General features: G+C 38.4%; 3 protein-coding genes across 3 annotated transcripts; all 3 read right to left on the reverse strand.

Annotated features, from left to right (window-relative positions):
• Positions 1–116: 116 nt before the first annotated feature.
• On the reverse strand, positions 117–10,821 carry LOC149003195 (putative E3 ubiquitin-protein ligase XBAT35). The gene is made up of 9 exons (XM_089137101.1): positions 10,156–10,821; positions 9,942–10,056; positions 7,023–7,103; positions 6,816–6,904; positions 6,542–6,693; positions 3,913–3,994; positions 2,391–2,493; positions 1,633–1,718; positions 117–1,361 (listed from the first exon to the last, which is right to left on the reverse strand). Exons 1-9 carry the CDS (start codon positions 10,255–10,257, stop codon positions 651–653), a joined length of 1,521 nt encoding a protein of 506 aa, XP_088993227.1. The 5' UTR covers positions 10,258–10,821; the 3' UTR covers positions 117–650.
• Positions 10,822–12,763: 1,942 nt separating this feature from the next.
• Positions 12,764–15,251, reverse strand: LOC149003196 (UDP-glycosyltransferase 74E1-like). The gene is made up of 2 exons (XM_089136936.1): positions 14,431–15,251; positions 12,764–14,350 (listed from the first exon to the last, which is right to left on the reverse strand). Exons 1-2 carry the CDS (start codon positions 15,130–15,132, stop codon positions 13,625–13,627), a joined length of 1,428 nt encoding a protein of 475 aa, XP_088993062.1. The 5' UTR covers positions 15,133–15,251; the 3' UTR covers positions 12,764–13,624.
• A 723-nt stretch (positions 15,252–15,974) lies between these two features.
• LOC149003197 (UDP-glycosyltransferase 74F2-like) lies at positions 15,975–18,118 on the reverse strand. The gene is made up of 2 exons (XM_089137364.1): positions 17,269–18,118; positions 15,975–16,823 (listed from the first exon to the last, which is right to left on the reverse strand). The coding sequence occupies exons 1-2, from the start codon at positions 17,923–17,925 to the stop codon at positions 16,098–16,100; spliced, it is 1,383 nt and encodes a 460-aa protein (XP_088993490.1). The 5' UTR covers positions 17,926–18,118; the 3' UTR covers positions 15,975–16,097.
• Between the last annotated feature and the right edge of the window lie 499 nt (positions 18,119–18,617).

An 18,617-nucleotide genomic window follows, 5' to 3' on the forward strand; every position in this document is an offset into this window, starting at 1 on the left:
ATAGAACTCTCCTATATCTGGGTGTGAATTCTCTTCCAACCCTAGTAATAGACTCACAGTTGATTGATGCTGGATATGCAAGAATTTCCCAGTTCTGTATCCCAAATTCAATGAACACACACAATCTTGATATAAGAGCTGAGTATGAGTAAATTTATTCATGATGTGGAAACAGATTTCAAACCTCAGGAATCAAACAGAGTCTGTACACATGATCCAAAAGCAATATTCCAGAGTAAGATATGAAAACCTCACCCTGGATAAACATAATGTAATAATATACAGAAATGTTCTGCTCACTACAAGCAAACTTCAATAACCCAGATCCTAAATGTCAATCAAAGACAATGCATGACAAACTTTGCTGCCTCCAACAAGTCTTTCTCTTATATAGGAATTATGTAATGCTTTATCTATCACGTTGTAGCAAGCAAGGCATTCTTATTTTTAGAGACAGGTGGTGGGAGTGATAACATATATGGATATTAGATTCACAACCCTGAATATTGACGGCTTAATTCTGATATATACAACGGGGCATTACAAAGTCAAGTACGATGAGTTCCCAGATGGTGACTAAAGAGAAAAACGGTATCCCAAAATTTCATACCTCAGAGCCACCATCAGCTTGACGTATTTTGAATCACCACTCATACAGCATAGAGCCTTAAGATCTGATCTATCTTGGCACGGCAAACAGGGCAGCCCCATTTCTTGGCTTTGATTTCATTCAAACAAGACATGCATCCAGCCATGTGGCCACAAGGGATGCAAGCCCCCTCAACTGGAGCATCCAAACATATCACACATGAGGATAATGCACTCCCATCTTCTTTCCTGTCAGTTTTCCCGACGGTCTGGTCCTCTGCAGTTGACACTGGTACATCAACAGAATTCAAGTCGATTGATGGATAATGAATAGGGCCATCATCAGCAGTCTCCTTGGGAATTGGAGGAGCTGATGGGACTGAAGAAGGAATTTCATGAACCATTGGTGTCGTTGCATTGTGCAAACTCTGAATGTGCTGTGGTGGATTGCTACTTGGACCAGCTTCAGATACATCCCATCCATTATATGCACCAGTAACTGGCTTATCCAGCCATCCACTGCTGCTTGCTTTTGAAGGGGGTGCAGCTCCTGTTGGGCCCCAGCCATTATGACTGCTAGTATCTGCATGGTTTGCCCAACCAATTGTGTTGTCTACTTCAGCACTTGGATGGGTATTGGATAGGGATGGCATCTCCTCCATGGCAGACTGAATGGAAGCACTAATGGCCATGGCTAACTCTGTATCTTCCGCTGAAGACGGTGGTGCATTTTGAGGAAAAGCTGAAGCATCAGGAAGTGGAGAAGACAGTACCTGAATATTGTTTGAAACCAGTCAAACACTGAAAACTTCTCATTTAGAGTTTAACTGTAATTTTGAACCAATATTAAGCTCAATACATGACAGAACCCTCTCCAACACCCCCCAAAAAAAAAAAAAAAAAAAAAGAAAAAGGAGAAACAAATGCATGTCACAGAAGCCAGGAAGGAAACTTGCATATTTATGTCCAATTTGAGAAGCAGAGAAGATGTGCATGGAATAAAGGAAAGTTAAGCATAGCTAAATCATTTGTTAGAAGTCTTACCTGGCGAACTCCCCTGCAAGCACTTTGAAAGGTCTGAAGTTGCTGCTTGTCACCCTCACTTGCAGAAGCAAATTTATATCGTGTTTCTGTGGTGGAAGAATTTATTGAGATTTTAACAAAATTGAACAATATGCACTCCCAAAAAGGTAACTACCTAACTATGAAACCATTTGCATCATCCGACCCTCTTCAAGAACAAGATATAAGCGACTGCAGAAATTGAAATGTGACGTGGCTATAGTGGCAGGAAGGCTAAGCAAACAAAGCACAAAGGAAAGGGAGATGGGCCCATCAGCAGTTTGTAGGTTCCGACATGGAGATTGGAAAAAAAAAATTTAATATGCAGATTTTCTCCTAAAAGGTTTAATAAAAAGTTTCATTTTACCCATAAGAAAGGGTCTTTTTTCCAGACAACATATGAACAACTACCACAGTAGAACCTTGGATTTATAACAATACAAGATTCTGCTTAGAGACGGAAGAAAATGATTGTGATGTTGAGTTAACGAGAAAAGATTATATCAGAGGTGAACTGAAAAAGATTGTCATTCCTTGCTAATAAACATTTAAAACAAGTGAAATCTGAAGCTGAGAGTGGAGCAGATGAATGGGTTGTATCTAACTCCTGTGCTGGTATCGTGTCCAACAGAGCAGCTTAGCATGTCTACATATATACATGACAGCCATTTCAAGACACCAATTGACATATGGACCATGAAACATCCTGAGAGGTGTGCTTTGTAGCACAAGGAGCTTACTAGTGGACTTGTCAAAAATGACCATTGTAGGATCAGGCAAATGAAATCTTGGTTCCTCGATATTGGCCTTCCAGAGTGGAATAACTGTACGAGGCTGTGCTTCCTGTTTATTCATCAAAAGGAGAATATGTGGATAAAACTTATCTCAAAAATGAATTTTTTGTGACTGAGAAAAGAACAATACAGGAATAACAGAAGATCAAATACAGATGGTGGACAGGAAAAGGGTAAATAAAATCAAAACAGAGATCTGTCTAATTATTAAGTACCCTAATCTAACTCAAACACTGAAATATTAAAAAAACCACTAATCCCGTGTACCAGCATTACCCCTGCTTTCTGGGCTTATAAATTAGGCCCATAATCAATAAAATCAAAATTAAGAGCCTTAATGTATATAGAACTCACCCATGGGCCAAAATTAAGTATTTCAAAGCTCAATTGAACCTTTTGGACATTCTTAACTGCATCATGGGGGTTTGAGAGAGTACCAAAATTCAAGAAAATACTTATATCTTGAAATCGGACAGTCAGTATGGGGTCAAACTGAGATCTAAGGTCACTAGGGTTTAAAGGATGATGTACCTAAAGTGTGGAACTGATTCTACAGTTAGATTGACATAGATCTGACCTTAACTACCGGGTGTCTCAGGAACTCTGAAAATTCAAAAAAGAATTCAAGAATAATAGGAAAAGGGGTGATATGAAAAGAGGTATGGAATGTAGGCTGCTAGATATCTTGATAAAGCCTGATGTTGTTGGGATTCACCAAAAGATGGAGACCAAAGGCACTATTAGTCTAAGCTTGATTTCACTTAGAACCTTCTTAAGGTTTGGATCTTCAAACTAATTGAAAGAACCCAAAGTAAACAAAGGGAAGCTTATTTTCTTTCATTCATTCAGATCTACTCTCTAATCTATCAATTATTTGTTTGTTTTTTTGGATGTGGTTGGGGGGGGGGGGCACTTATTTATAGCCTTCCATAAGAAGTCCTACTAAAATTAGGACTTAAAAACAAAATTAAAATAGAAGAATAGGAACTAACTAGTCTAGACTGACTCAGACTCTTAAAACTTCTTTTTTTTTTGGGGGGGGGGGGGGGGGGGAGGAGAAAAGACTATTCTGCCCTTATAACTTAAGTTACACAGAACATACATTAATTAAAGCAATTAATTAAACTAATTTCGTACTTAGCCTGGGTACTAAACTTTTGAACCCATAGAATAGGCCCATGACCACATAATCCTATTAATGGAAGGCCCAACACCTCTATCACCCAAGGTTGATTTAAAAGGAAAATATGCCATATCAATGTTGGATTTGCATCAGTTGTTTACAGAGGGTTGTACACTATTCTATAGATTGTTCTTTCCTTGTTTATTATACTGTAACTTTTGTGTGCTTGAAGAAAGAAAAAGAAAAAGAACAAAAAAAAAAAACCTAAAAATACATTCAATATAAATATAAGAACTCAAATTAAAACTTAAATTTCTTCAAGTGATTAGTGGCTTTCCATCATACCTCTGGACTAGAATATACAACAATCTCTAATTTGATAGGGTTTGCAGCCTTCCGAGAACCACAAGGGATGACCACAACCCAGCTGCAAAATTAAAAATATTAGTCAGCTGCATACCTACATGAGAGGCAGAACATCCAACATCATAAAAATCCCACAACATGAACCCTCAAGTTCATCAATTCAAGTCTGCATATATACATTGTATTCCCTAAGATTGGCAGATAACAAATATGGATACAGGAACCATCACCAGAAACGTGGAGGCAGCACTTGATCTCCAGTAAAAGAGGGGGGGTGGGGTGTGGGAGGGTGGAACTACATCAGCTCTGAGAGAGTAGGGACAAATCTAAAAAATATATTACCCAAAGAGAGGAGAAAAACTGCCCCCGGGGGGGGGAAGGGGAGGGGACTACATTAGCTCTGAGACAGTACAGACAAATCTAAGCCCCAGGTAACAAAATTGTGTCCGTTCCTTAGGAAATCCAAAAGAGATCTATAAGGAAGCAAAAACATCTTTACAAAATGGCCCTCCAAATTTGGTCCGAGGATCTAGATTTGAAAGTCCATCTATGAAGATTCCGCTCAAGCCAAATATGAGAGATGCAAGCACTAAAAACCAGCTTCCCAACTGTATCTGTGATAAAGGCACCCTGAATGTGGAGACATGTCAGAGAACTTCAAGATCCAGGGGCTGTGGGTGTCTGCAACTGTGCCAGATGGAAGCAAGAGCTAGTTGGCAGATGGGCTTGGGAAAAGGACAGGCAAAGAAGAGATGGTTTTTTTTGGTTGGGGGGGGGGGGGGGGGTGTCTGCAATACCCAAAGCACATAGAACACACTAGGGGGAGATAGGGTTGTGGCAGTGAAGGAGGAGGATTGGTGGCGAGGTAGTTAGAGAGGACTCTCCAAGAGGTAAAGGCCTGTCTAGGGATGTGGCCTTTGAACCGGATTAGCCTGGACTAAGGAGCATGAAGGAGGGAGTGCATGTGTGGTTCCAAGCAAACGAGGTGGAGAAGAGACCATTTTTGGAGGGGAGCCAGATCAAGCTAGAAGGAAATGGTGGAACTGTTGGCAATGTAGTAGGAAATACTTGAGATAGTGAGGGATGGAGGCTAAGGAGATTCCTTTAGATCTAGAAAGGATTTTTTTTTTTTGGGGGGGGGGGGGGGGCAGAATTTTACCAGGAGTCACACTTAAGGGACAAAGTTTTCTTTGGTGGAGATTTTCTATATGATTTTGTGAAGGTCAATAACATTATAATCTCTGATCCACCACATGCCAATAGCCAAGGCCACCTCCCGATTTGGGCAACAAAATGCTTTCTAGCTGATAGGGTGAAGGAATCTTGAGATTTACTTACCCTTCCAAAAAAAAACAGCAGTAGAAGAGAAATTCAATGGAGGAGAATGGTTTTTGGGAGAGTGAAGGTGCCGCACTAGCAGATGTAGGAGGATTGGAGAATTGACTTGATCAGGACCAAGCAACCTGCATAAGGGAGGGATGAGGGGAAGGCTAGGTTATTTGATCGGGAAGGAGCCCTTTGAGAAGCCCATGAGGAGAAGTAGAGAGATGGGAGTCTTCCTTAGAGACACCTGTGAGAAAAAGCTTGGACTCGAAGAAGTGCAGGGAAGCCATGATGGAAGAGAAAGAGGAGGTAATCACTTTGTAGAATTTCATGAGGTCATCTGCTAAAGCAAGGTGAATGAGGTTGGAATGTTTACACTTAGAAAGGAGGAAACTGGTTTCTTTTGGATTGGAGGCTCCAGGAAAGGACCTCAAGGGCAAGGAAGAAGGGGAAGGGGGACAGCCTTGATCAAGGCCCACTTGGGAATGGAAAAACTGGTTGGAGAGCCATTGACAAGGACGAAAGATATATATATATATATATATATAAGCTGAGGCGCAGAGTTTCAACTCAAAAGCCGGTCAGACCTGAAGCAGAGTGAACTATCTAAAAAGCCCAGGACAGAAGCTATTACAACTCAAACACTCCCATTAGGGTCTATATCGAAAGCGAAAGCCACCGCGGTAATCTGTTCGGAAATCTTTGAGCTTCTCTTCATTCGCTTCGCCGGAACCACACAACATATAGCTGGAAGTCAAAGGGCCTGTAATACCTCTACCTGCCCACTATAGTTCCATTAGGTGAATAGTTTACCTAGTCAAGACCTAAGGCCTCAGGACACTATTGCGTTGACATGGGGACGGGGTAGCCCTGACTTCCATAGATCCTTGGTTCGACCTCCTAATGAGAATGGAGGTCCATGCACGGGTGTATCATTCCTAAGACCAGCTTTAGATTCCTTTTGAATGTGGGATATGTGCAAAGCCCTTCATGTTTAATCAAACATATACAAAATTTTCAAGAAGCATATAGCAGATGTGGCTGACAACAGGAATGAGGCCGAGATTTTAGAATACATGGTAACCGATATAGTCAATGCCATCTAATGCCTACCAAATCCATAAACATGTTCAGGTATCTGGGTATCATAGTTCAGTAAAACTCAGACAATAATAATCATATCCGATTATTTCATCAAAAACAAACATACATCCAATGCAAAGTTGCAAACAGAATGCATGAGTCAATGAATCAGAAGAACTCTGAAGCACAAAATGCTACCAACATTTTTCTTGATAACCATGGAGGGGCTAATGCTTCCAGAAATTCCCGCCCACGGTCACGGATTTTTCTTGCTAACCACTGAGGAGCTACTGCATTCAGAAACCCTGTTCCATGAAGCTCACGCATCCATCCAGAGAAAAAGCATATATGGCTCTGCGGAAAAAACCAATAGAAAACAGTCTTCTTTAAACAAAAGAAAAGTTTGGCTGGTACGTACAAGACAGAACTCTGAGCCACAGAGGATATGAGCCCAAACTACAAACTTTAAAGAGTACCTCAATTGTACGGACAACATTAGTATGCCCCTTTGTTCTAGCAACTTCAAGTGGGGTCTGACAATCATCATTCATTGCCAGAGCATTCGCTGAAATGTTCACAGCAGTTCCTCCAGTAAGAACATTTCAACATATGGCAATCATTGGAAATAGGCTTTCCCTCCAAGGAACTAGAATCCAAGATCAACAAAAAAATCAACAATATACCTCCATGGGACAGAAGCAACTTCACAGTCTGGTCAAGGCCTCTTTTTGCCGCATGATGTAAAGGAGTTCCCGCAAGAGACCCTAAAGTACAATTATTAGAAATTGAAAAACCAGAAAGGTATCATTGACAAGGTTTCAGTTATTCATGCTCTATTTTAAACAAACAAATAGAAGGAAAGAAAACATTGTTAAGCATAAATGGATCAGAGGAGCAAACTCCAAATCATAACACGGATAAGAAGACAAAAAAAAAAAAAAAACTAGCCTGCGCTCTTCTTCGACTTAGCAGGCAGGTGTCCAAATAAATAAGGCATTAATGAGGAGAATTTCTGCCTGTTTGCTAAAATCCAATGAACTAATGCACCAAGAACCTATTGCATGTGCATCTAATTTTACCAAGAAAGAATTAGAAAAAAAAATTGGGAAATGGATACAAGAATCTGGATATCATTCTCATGATTGCAGATTGATGGAAAAAAATAAGAGCACTGGCTGCAGTTAATTTTTGATATACAAGGCTTCCAGAAACTTGCATGTATAGTAGTAGCAACCATCGACTCTCCTCGGAAACAGAATTTAAACAAGGAAATTCATTCATACACATAAGGATAGTTCCAAAACCAAATAATATGGGTTCCCAATTTCCCATGAAGCATAGTAATTGATTTCTTTCATGTAAATGGCTTAACAAATTTAAACTCAATCATTGGAAACAGAAAACTTTCTAAATGACTGAAACATAGTAAAATGTAGGCCATCGTGTTCACAGATCTCAATTTGAAGATCCAACTTTTGTACCACAAGATAACAGAAAACTTTTCTAATTGACAGAAAAATAGTACAATGTAGGCCAACATGCTCAGAGATCTCAATTCAGAGATCCAACTTTTGTACCACAAGATAAAAACCAACATCCGTTATATGAACACCAAAATCAAAATAAGAAGCTAAGAAACCAAAATGAGGGCAGATCCGGATAAACTTTGAAGGTGTTCATCCTATATATCAGAGGGTGAGCTTGGTATAACAGTAAAGGCTGCTCTATTGTGACCAAGTGGTTATGGGTTTCAGCTAGAAAAGCCTCTCTGGAAAAGCAGGGTAAGGCTGTGTACATTAGACCATCCCAGACACTGCAGTGTCCAGACCCTTATGCACTAGTATCCCTATTTTTTTTTTTTTTGTTTAATTTATTTTTGAAAATTCCTATGTATCAAAACCAGGTTCAGAACTAACGAATTTGCTTGAGAAAAAAGCCCTTATACTATTCTCTAGACAAAAATCAGGGAATCAACCAATCAAACTTATTCCCAATATATTTGGAAAATATTTTTAGAATTCAGAATGTAGAGGTTCCACAAGACATAGTAAGTAGACGGTTGTAGGTTAACCAATATAAAACTTGATCATGGGAAGAAGAAAACTATAAAATTGACTGAACAATGGTAAAGTCAGATCTCTACTGCGAAGCGGGAGGTATGGCAGTGCACATTTCCCCTGTCTGGCCCTGCAGTTGCTGGAACCTTGTGCACTAAATAGTAAAACAAAGGCCACAGCACCCAGGTCTGATGCTTCAATTTTAAGTCAGTGTGAGGGGAAAAAAAGAAGAAGCCAGTAACACAATAAGTTAACAGCTTAAGGCAGACCTCAGTTCAGTCAAACATACCATTGAAGTAGAAACCCTCTTCTAACGGGCCAAATTTACTGTATAAACCACATAAAGTAACTTAGACGGGAATGCAAGTCCAAAAAGACATCTCTTGTTTCTCAGAAAGTAGCAGAAGGGGTTGATCCAGAAGGTTTCTTGTTCTTATTATAAAATCATTATTTGATCTGCATAAGTTTGGCAAAAAATTTAATTTTCCCTTTTCAGAAGAATTTAAAAAATTAAAAAAATAAATAAAATCAGAGGTGTTCAATTGCAACATCAAAACATGACTAAACTGGTAAAAAGATAATTAGAAGGATTAACATGCTAAAAACCTCTGAAGAGTAATGCATCAATCACTGGTAATTTCCTAGATTCCTTCTACTTATTGATGGGTCCAAATCTGCTAAAGGAACCTTGGAACATAGCCATAAGAATCTATCAACTGTGATGACTAAAAAAGTCATAATTTACAATAGCAATGGACAAACTATGCATACAAAATCTGAACAAGATAATAATTAATAAAGCTTTGTAAGCACATAAAATGTTAACATCAATACAGACAAGCAAATAAAATAAAATTGGAAGTCTAAGTGGGTTGCTTAGCATGAAGACTGGGCAGCTTGAGTATGGGATTTTCTTATTGACACCCCTAAAGGTGTCAAACAATATCAATCTTCCTATATACCACAATCATTTCACATGCCTAACTGAACAATGTAAATGATAAAGACATCTTTTAGTAATGATACAAAGATATGCCACTTTAAGAACACTATTGTACCCGTGTTTAAGAACTTTTGAGAAGAAGACAAGGGGCAAGTGCTAAATAAATACACTAGGGCTGTCATTCCTGTTTGATTATAGTAGTGTAAATGTTGACTAGTGGGAGGAATATGGTATACCCATTTATCAAGTCCAAACCCACCCCAAAGAAACCTAGTAGGAGTACAAATTAAAGTGTAACAGCAGCATCATATTAAAGTCTTAGGTTCACTTTCCAAGGTTAGGGAATCAGCATATATCAACCAAGAAAATCTATTGCCATCTAAATTTGTGTTCCTTTTGATTTAAGAATTAAGATAATGATGAAAGTATCTATAGCATTGTGATAGAATGGTTTTGGGAAAAGCCTAATCAGTACATTTGGGACAATCTCCTCAGTGCCAGGATAATTCAAACTGCTTCTGGGAAGATTGAGTGGTTCACAACATTGCAATGCAGTAATGGCACACAGACCATAATGTATTGAGAGAAGAGGGATTTCTCACCTGGACGATAAGCGTTTACATTGGCACCCAATTCTATAAGGGTTTTGGCAACATCAAAAAGTTGAGCATTCATGCACGCGACAATCAAGGGAGTCTTTCCTTCTTTGTCAAGCCACTGCAAAATATTTAGGGGATTAACAAATACATACGCATATTCCCAAAGGACTAACCATTGAACATTTTAAACAAAGAATCAATCAGAAGTAATTGATACCTCAAGACCTGCACCTTCTCGGCGAAGAGCTTTGATTCCTTCTATGTTTCCATAGTTCACTTGCCCATAGAGCAACTCCTCCTTCGATTGTTGTTGCCCCATTTCCCTTTCTTATTGCTTTTCAATCACAATCGAGCCCTAAAGCTAAATTTCTCAGAATATTTTTTTCCCCAACCTTCGCAACCAATCTTAATTAAATTCCCAAAGGAGAAAAAGCAAAACCAATATTCAAAATCGCGCCAGAAAATGATCAGGAATCAGGAAGAGTATAAAAGCCGAGGTAGTTAGGAATTCCAACTACCTCAACTGACTATAGAAATGAAATTTGCCAAGCGTCACGCTGATTAACTAAAATTCCTTAGCAGAGAAGGAATGGCTGCGGCTCCAAAGGTGAAGAATTTGTGAAAGAAAAAAAAACTCTTTTGAATCTAGATATGAAAGCTGCACCCAGAAAAGAAAAAAATTCTATATTTCATTAAATTGAGGTTTTGAGTTTTACAAGGACGTTGACTCAAAGCAATACGAACCACGAAACTGAATGGAGAATGAAGGATTATAACCTTAATTTTTTTGGCAAGAAAACAAAAAAGAATAGAGAATGAACGAAACGCGCTTGGATAACGTGTTGAGAATTTAGACTGAATTGGTGAACAAATCTTTCTGCAACCGAACTTACCGTTGCCTTCCCAAAATAAAAATAAAAAGAATAAAATTAAATTAAATTTTTCTGTAGCCTTGCTACCTTGTGAAATTGCATTTGCACCCACGAATTGGCAAATCATTACACTTTCACCTTTTGGAACTTTTCTTTTTGGCTAAATTGTAGTTGATCGATGTGTAGATTGATTTGAGTGAACACTCGTTGAGATCTTATCGTTAAATCTATAGAATTAAGTTGAGATCTTATCGTTAAATCTATAGAATTAAGTTTAAACCGTTAAGGTTTAAGATTTTTCCCCTTTTTTTTTTTTTTTTATGTATATAAATTATAGAATAAAGTGGAGTAACCTTTGCCCCTTGGAAATGAGGTTTTCTAGGGTTCTTTGGCGATGGCGTGTTTCAGGTGTGTTCTTGATTCAGTTTGAACAGATTTTATTGAGCTTTGAAAGCTTGAATTGAAGGTTTTTTGTTGATTTCATACTTTTTTGAAAATCAACCCCTACCTGTTGTTAGCAGAGGAGAAGAAAACTGAATCTTCCACAACAAATAGTTTAAACCAATAAGTTTCAGTTGAAGGGACAAAGAAATAATAGAAGCCGCAGGAAGCAGGGAAGAAACTCAATAATCAAAACGACAAATTCATTGATGATTAACCCAAGATTCATTGATCGTTTCTAAAGAGACGGTGATAGAAGTTTAACGTTAAAGGCTCTGATTTTTTTTCTTTTCCAAAGAGACGTGATAGAAGTTTAACTTTAAAGACTCTGATTTTTTATTTAGTTTATCAAATCTGATAGATATTTAGAAACGTTCAACTACGAGATTCACACGTCTTCAGCTATCACCTTCCCTTTCTTTTTTAGGCAAACATATGAAATATTTTATACAAATATTGTTAAATCAAAGGTCAACCACACCCCTGACAGTGTCAGCATATGATCTTCATGGTTCACTTGGAGGTTGAGTAAGGGAGCCTGCCTCACCCTATTTGCCAAACTAGCAAGTAGATGAAGTGACTAACAAGTGTTGAGGCCTACCATGTTGTCTGTGAGCCTGGTGTTTCAACTTAGAAGAAGTGAGGGGTTAATGCACCAAGTTGGATTGCTGGGATTGGGATCGGTCAGAGATATACATAGCTTTTTCTTCTCACTTTATAAGAATATCTTGAGCAAACTATGGCTAGTGCACCCTTTAGAGTAAGTAAGGTGCAGTAGCACTTTTTATAAGAAAACTAAAGAGTTGTATGTAATATTTTGTTCTATTTCCCTATTTTTAGCTAGGAAACAGCTTTTGCTATCCCTGTGCTATTTCTCATATTTTTGGGTGCTAAAGTGTAGTTACAGAAAAATAAAACAAAAAATATTGTAACCCCCAAAAAAAAGAATGAAACAAGGAAGAAACTTTGAGTTTTAGGGTTTCAAAATAGACGATTATGTTTCGATGTAAAAAAGAACATCTCCGATTGGAAGACAGGAGAATTCTCCGCACTTTCAAGAGAAGTGTTGTGTGTGTGTGAAAAATACTAATTTGATGTTTCTCAAAGTGGCCTCGTTCGTCACAAAAATGTAAAAAAATGAAAACACAAGAAATATATTAGATTAACACTCATGACTTGGCTGTTAAAAAACACAAAAACAAAAACAAAAATCATAAGAAAGAAGAAACATGAACTTTACCATACACCTCAAATAAAACAAACCGTATTAGGCATGTGGGACGCTTCTAATATAATAAATTCCAAAGATATAAATGCAATAATTTGTAACCTTGAGGGGCGTATATGCAATTTGCTCTTATTTTATTTATTTGTTTATTTTGACTTTTTTAAATTTATCTCACCTTCCTCATAGACCTGGCAAATGAATAAAAGGAGAAAAACGGCCGTTTGCAAATTTGATAGAGGTATTTATATTCTCATAAAGGGAAGGAAATTATTCCATTTCGGTGTATCCAATTTTTTTTTTTTGATGAAGAAAATATTTTATTATAAAGAAAAATCACGATTACAACCTAAGGAAAAAACATCATACAACATTAATCATCTAAGATGATCAGGGGGGTGTGTACATATAAGAAATTTTTCTGTGTTAACGCCCCTTCATTGGCCAAAGCATCAGCTACAGAATTAGCTTCCCTTAGCACATGTGTAAATGAGATACATTCAAAATTTGCCACCATTCTTCGAATATCAGAGATGATAGGAAAGATCTTCCATGGTACCTCTGAAGGCTGCTTTTGAAAGATGGAGATGAGTGCTTAGTTGTCACTTTCTAGGGCGACATAATTCAAGTTGAAGTCTTTGGCCCACAGCATGGCTCTGCGCATTGCTAGAGCCTCTAGAGTTAGGACATCATGGGCTGAAGAGCCACTTCCTCTCAATTTCAATGTATCCAATTGCTTTTGCTTAGGTTGAAAGAAAATTTTCGCCAAAAGGGTGCCAAAAATATCAAAGCAAGATCAGCCTCCAAATAAATTGATACAATTGTGTATTCAACTAATGGATAGGTATGAGTATGTACATATAGGCTTCTTGTTTAAAAAAAGAAGAAGAAGAAGAAGAAGAAAAACCTATTTTATGTGCTAATATAAGATTAAAAAAAATTCTTAAGCAAGTGGTAAGCAGCTTGGTCCGCTTAAGCAAGGTTCCGGTATTGAAACCTTGTGGATGCCAAAAATTCCCGCTGGGAGACTCACCCACCACAGCCAGGTGTGCAACCCGGGTCGAACACCGGATTAGTCAGGGCAAAGCCTTGAAAATCGGGGTTGGCAAAAAAAAAAAATACAAATTCTTTCATGAGAATACAAACAATTATGCACATAAAAGTGAAGCTACAAATTCTTCAATGTTCTTATCAGAGCTTCCACCTTCATCTACAGCCTCTTTGGCCAATACTTTCCATTTAAAAGCATTTCTTTTAATTTCTTCTCCTCTATCTCCCTTACCCATAACTTCCTTTACACATTTCTCTATCTCCTCTCTCCTAGCAATCCCTTTCTCATCCAATTTCACTCTTACTCCTACTTCCCATACATCAACCACAAATTTTGCATTCATGTTTTGATCCGTCCATTGAGGCATCGCGATCATCGGCACCCCCAAGCTCACAGCCTCTAATGTCGAGTTCCATCCACAGTGAGTCATGAAGCATCCAACTGCTTTATGAGCCAACACCTCCAACTGAGAACACCAAGCTACCACCAATCCTTTCTCTAAGTACTCATCAAAAAAACTCTTAGGAAGCTTGTTTTCCTCAGATTTCCTTACTACCCACAAGAAATAATGATTGCTATTCCTCAAACCCCATGCTAGTTCCCCCATCTGCTCCTCTCCAAGTTCAGCCATACTCCCAAAGGATACATAGATGGCAGAACCAGCTTCTCTCATGTTAAGCCAATCCATGCAAGTCTGTTTGCTTGAATGGAAAAGACTCATACCATAATCTGTGTCATCTCCTACTCTTTTGTCAAGATAAAGTGATGGCACAGTTGGTCCTATTGTCTTGATTGGATATAACTTAGACATCCATGTAAGTACCTATTGAAATTTCACAAGTGGTTAGAGATGTTGAAAGCAGTTAAACAGAGAAGAGGGGCGCGATAGCAAGAACTACATACCTCATCTTCCAACTTGTTGAATGTGTTAAGAAGAAGACAATCTGCTTTCTCAACATTTTCAAACTGATTCAGAACAACATCTAGGATAGTTGGGTAAGATCCCCAATTAGAGATGAAGGATGGTAGATCATGGATTTCAAGTTTTGGTAATCCAGGTAGGGAGACAGTGGATCCTTCTAAAGGAGTTCTCAGTAACCCTTTCTTCACATTGTAGTAGATGGCACCATTGGCACAGGACTGGGTGAAGAAAGAGGCTGTGACCAAGCCAAACCTCTTGGCTACTTTTAGTGGCCAAGGTATGAGAGAATCATAGATGAGACATCTGAAAGGTTTGCCAGAGTTTTCTTGTTTCTCAATTAGTTCAGCTAAGCTTTGTGAACCGACCAATTCGAAACGCTCAAGATACGCATCTGGGCTTTCGGCTTCCTTCATGCCACCTTCATCAAAGCCATCACTTATGCTTTCAACTCTAACATTGCTAACTTCATTGTGTGCAGACTTGTTGGTGAAGAGGGTGATGGCCAGGGTAACTTTGAGTCCCTTTGAGGCCAACCTCTTGCAGAATTGCAACATTGGGTTTATATGGCCTTGAGCAGGAAATGGGAAAACTAAGACATGGGTTTCATCCCAGGCACTTTCTTTTTTCCCTTTCTGCATCTCTCTCACTCTCTCTTCCTCTCTCTGGTAAGGCTTGTTAGGCATATATATAAGAGCAGAAGTAAAGATAATGTAAATAAAATGAGTGGTTGTTACTGAAACTGTCTTTCAAAAAGAGCTAACATTTCATATCAAAAAACAAAGGAGGGTTTTGCTTGCAGGAAAGATCATGTGCAAGGAATTGATCCATTTCTTTCATGGGCATATGGTTGTCTGTACCATACTTGCTTTTTTGCTGCTTTAGCATTTAAAGAATTTTTGTTATGGCATCAAGCTACGTTATTTGCTTATGCAGTGAGGCCAGAGGATCTGACATTATTGTCTATGAAACAACAAGTGTTCGTCTATAAAAGCAGCATATATAGGTTTTTGTACCAGAACCCTTTTTCATAAAGCCTGAGCTGCACAGATGGAATCAGAGGTCTAATTCTTAGATTCTATATGTGTACAGCAATGGTTCTTGTATGAGAGAATCCGAACCAGCCTCTCTGTCCATGAACTCAATTCTGATAAATTCATGGTTGGGACAAATTTTAGTACCTGAAAAACCTGGAAAGGTTGGCTTAAGTGCCCCGCATTGGGATTCTTCTGGGCTTCAATTCAAAGACATCTTTCCAAAACCTTGTTTTCTTTTAGTGTCCCCCTCCTACTTGTTTTGGTCCCATGATAGCAATTATTGTTTGCTTTTATGAGTGAGTATTGGATCCTTGGTGAATGAAATGGACCCTTTTACCAAAAGTTTTGCATTGACTCTGGGAAGTTTCCTTTACTGCTTGGGTTTGTCGTTTATAGAAAGTATAAAATCAAGCTTTAGACAGCTAACCATAGAACCAATTAATGAGGAAACTCAGATGTTATTGGTGAAACCCAATTTTATTAACTAAGAATTCTTTGGAATTTCAACCCAGATCGATGAGATCTTGGATTGATACAAGAAAAAACTACAAATTCTATAATGATCAGAACAAAAGTAAATCTTTTTCCCTAGGTGAACACAAGAAAACAATCAATCAAGCACATAGAAATGAAGTCATGAACTCTTCGATGTTCTTATCCGAGCTTCCCCCTTCGCTTAAAGCCTCTTGAGCCAATCCTTTCCATTTAACAGCATTTGTCTTAATTTGTTCTCTTCTGTCTCCCTCATCCATAACTTCCTTTACACATTTCTCTATCTCATCCCTCCTGGCAATCCCTTTCTCATCTACTTCAACTTTTACTCCTACTTCCCATACATCTGCCACAAACTTTGCATTCAGGGGTTGATCTGTCCACTGCGGCATCGCAATCATTGGCACACCCAAACTAAGAGCCTCCATCGTTGAATTCCATCCACAGTGAGTAATGAAACATCCTACTGCTTTGTGGTCCAACACCTTCAACTGGGAACACCATGCAACCACCAATCCCTTCTCTGACATGTCTTCAACCAAGCTTTTAGGGAGCTTTTTTTCCTCAGATTCCCTCACTACCCACAGGAAATGGTGGTTGCTACTCGTCAAAGCCCATGCTAGCTCCTCCATCTGCTCCTCTCCAAGCTCAGCCATACTACCAAAGGATACATAGATTACAGATCCAGCTTCCCTTTTGTCTAGCCAATCTATGCAAGACCCATTTCTTGACTCAAAAATATTCAAACCATAATCTTTGTCATCTTGTACCCGATTGTCCAGATAAATTGATGGCATGGTTGGTCCAATGGTCTTGATTGGATATATGTTTGACATCCATTTCAGTACCTATTGAAATTTCAAAGTGGTTAAAAATATGGAAAACAATTAACATTTGAGAACTCATAATTCCAAGTGATTAAACAAAATCTGCATCAAATTTTCCAGATTGCAGTCTTACCAAGTCTGGTTAATTTAGTAGATAGTTTTATAGTAAAGAATGGAAATTGTAAATAAAAATTTACTTGGTAGGTGAGGTATTTGAGAAAATTCGCAGGTGAGACTTCTTGTTGCCATATTAGTGATTGAGCTTAACTAGATCTGCGAGTCATCTCTGTTTGCTCTGTTTTATTTTGTTTTTCCCGTTTTCTTTCTGTGATTTCTAATCATTCTTAGGTAGCTTGTTCAAGTTTCATTTTCTACAAATTTAGCAGTTCTACCAAAGCAAGAATGCCTAATTAATGAAATGCAAATTAAACAAACTGAATCAAGAGTGATGGGAAGATCTACGTACCTCCTCTTCCAACTTGTCGAACGTGTTAATGAGAAGACAATCAGCTTTCTCAGTATTTAGAAACTGGTTCAGAACTGCATCTAGGAAAGCTGGATATGAACCCCACTTGTAGATGAAGGATGATAAATCATGGGCTCCTAAAATTGGCAACCCAGGTAGGGAGACAGTGGGTCCTTCCAGAGGAACACTCAATAGCCCTTTCTTCACATTGTAGTAGACAGCCTCATTGGCACATGCCTGAGTGAAAAATGAGGCTGTGAGCAAGCCAAACCGCTTGGCCACATCTAGTGCCCAAGGTAAATGAGAGTCATAGATGAGACACCTGAAAGGGTTGCCAGAACTTTCCTGTTTCTTGATTAGTTCAGCTAAGCTCTGTGAACCCACTGCTTCTAAACGCTCAGCATAAGCAGCTGCGCTTTCAGCTGAAGCCATGCCACCTTCATCAAAGCCATCAGAGATACCCACAACCCTAACATTTCTGAGTTCATTGTGTACAGACTTGGTGAGGAAGATGGACATGGCTAGAGTAACTTTGATTCCCTTGGAGGCTAACCGTTTACAGAATTGCACAAGTGGGTTTATGTGGCCTTGACCAGAAACTGGGAAAGCTAAAACATGGATTTCATCCCCAGCACCCTCTTCTTTCATGTTCTCCATCTCTATGTGTCTCTCAATCAGGGCAAGAAGTGAAGAGATTGAAAGGTAGCAAAATTACCTTTCCAGTAGAAGAGATGTGCTCTCTGTTATATAGAAAATAAAATTTATTCTTCACTAAGAAAACAATTAGACGCCAAAGAGGAAATTTGGAACTTGGGAGCCAAGTGAAGGAGAGTGCGTTGACCAAATTGGGGTCTACCTTCAACCCCTGATCACTCAAGTGGGAAAGAGATGCTGCCCTTTATATAAAGTTTCATGGCGTGCGATGTAATCCCTAATTTTATTCCTATTTTTTATGGATTGAGTAGTTAATTGAGGAGGAAACGATCCTATTTAATTGTTGTGGGTTAGATAGATTGAGCAATTAGAGAGCGAGCAGTTAGAGAGTGGGTAATCAGTCTTCGTTGTTGTTTTGTTCTTTTGAGTTCAAGGTTAAAAAAAAATAAATTTATTTTTAGTTCTAATGTTGAAGTCAGGCGAGAGAGGGATTTTTGTTAATTTAAATTTACTGTAATTAATTCTATCATCAATTGATCTTATATCTAATTGATTAAGAAGAGTTTGAATTACGGTGATAGTGTCAACAAATTGTAATTCAAATTCAAATGATATTAATATACATCTCTTTCGTTACAATTACATCCTTGTAAAAAATATTTTCTCTTTTCAAAAACCCTAAATAACAGTAAAGT

Source organism: Hakea prostrata, chromosome 10, assembly GCF_041222555.1.
Source record: "Hakea prostrata isolate BN-2017 chromosome 10, UWA_Hpros_2, whole genome shotgun sequence".
NCBI lineage: Eukaryota > Viridiplantae > Streptophyta > Magnoliopsida > Proteales > Proteaceae > Hakea > Hakea prostrata.

Coding starts and splice junctions, on each gene's coding strand:
- LOC149003197 (XM_089137364.1), bottom strand. CDS start 17,925: ATGGAGAACATGAAAGAAGAGGGTGCTGGGGATGAAATCCATGTTTTA. Junction 16,824..17,268: donor TCGACAAGTTGGAAGAGGAG/GTACGTAGATCT, acceptor AAATTTCAATAG/GTACTGAAATGGATGTCAAA.
- LOC149003195 (XM_089137101.1), bottom strand. CDS start 10,257: ATGGGGCAACAACAATCGAAGGAGGAGTTGCTCTATGGGCAAGTGAAC. Junction 6,905..7,022: donor GTTGCTTCTGTCCCATGGAG/GTATATTGTTGA, acceptor TGAACATTTCAG/CGAATGCTCTGGCAATGAAT. Junction 3,995..6,541: donor CCATGGTTATCAAGAAAAAT/GTTGGTAGCATT, acceptor TTAATTTTGCAG/CTGGGTTGTGGTCATCCCTT.
- LOC149003196 (XM_089136936.1), bottom strand. CDS start 15,132: ATGCCTAACAAGCCTTACCAGAGAGAGGAAGAGAGAGTGAGAGAGATG. Junction 14,351..14,430: donor TCAACAAGTTGGAAGATGAG/GTATGTAGTTCT, acceptor AAATTTCAATAG/GTACTTACATGGATGTCTAA.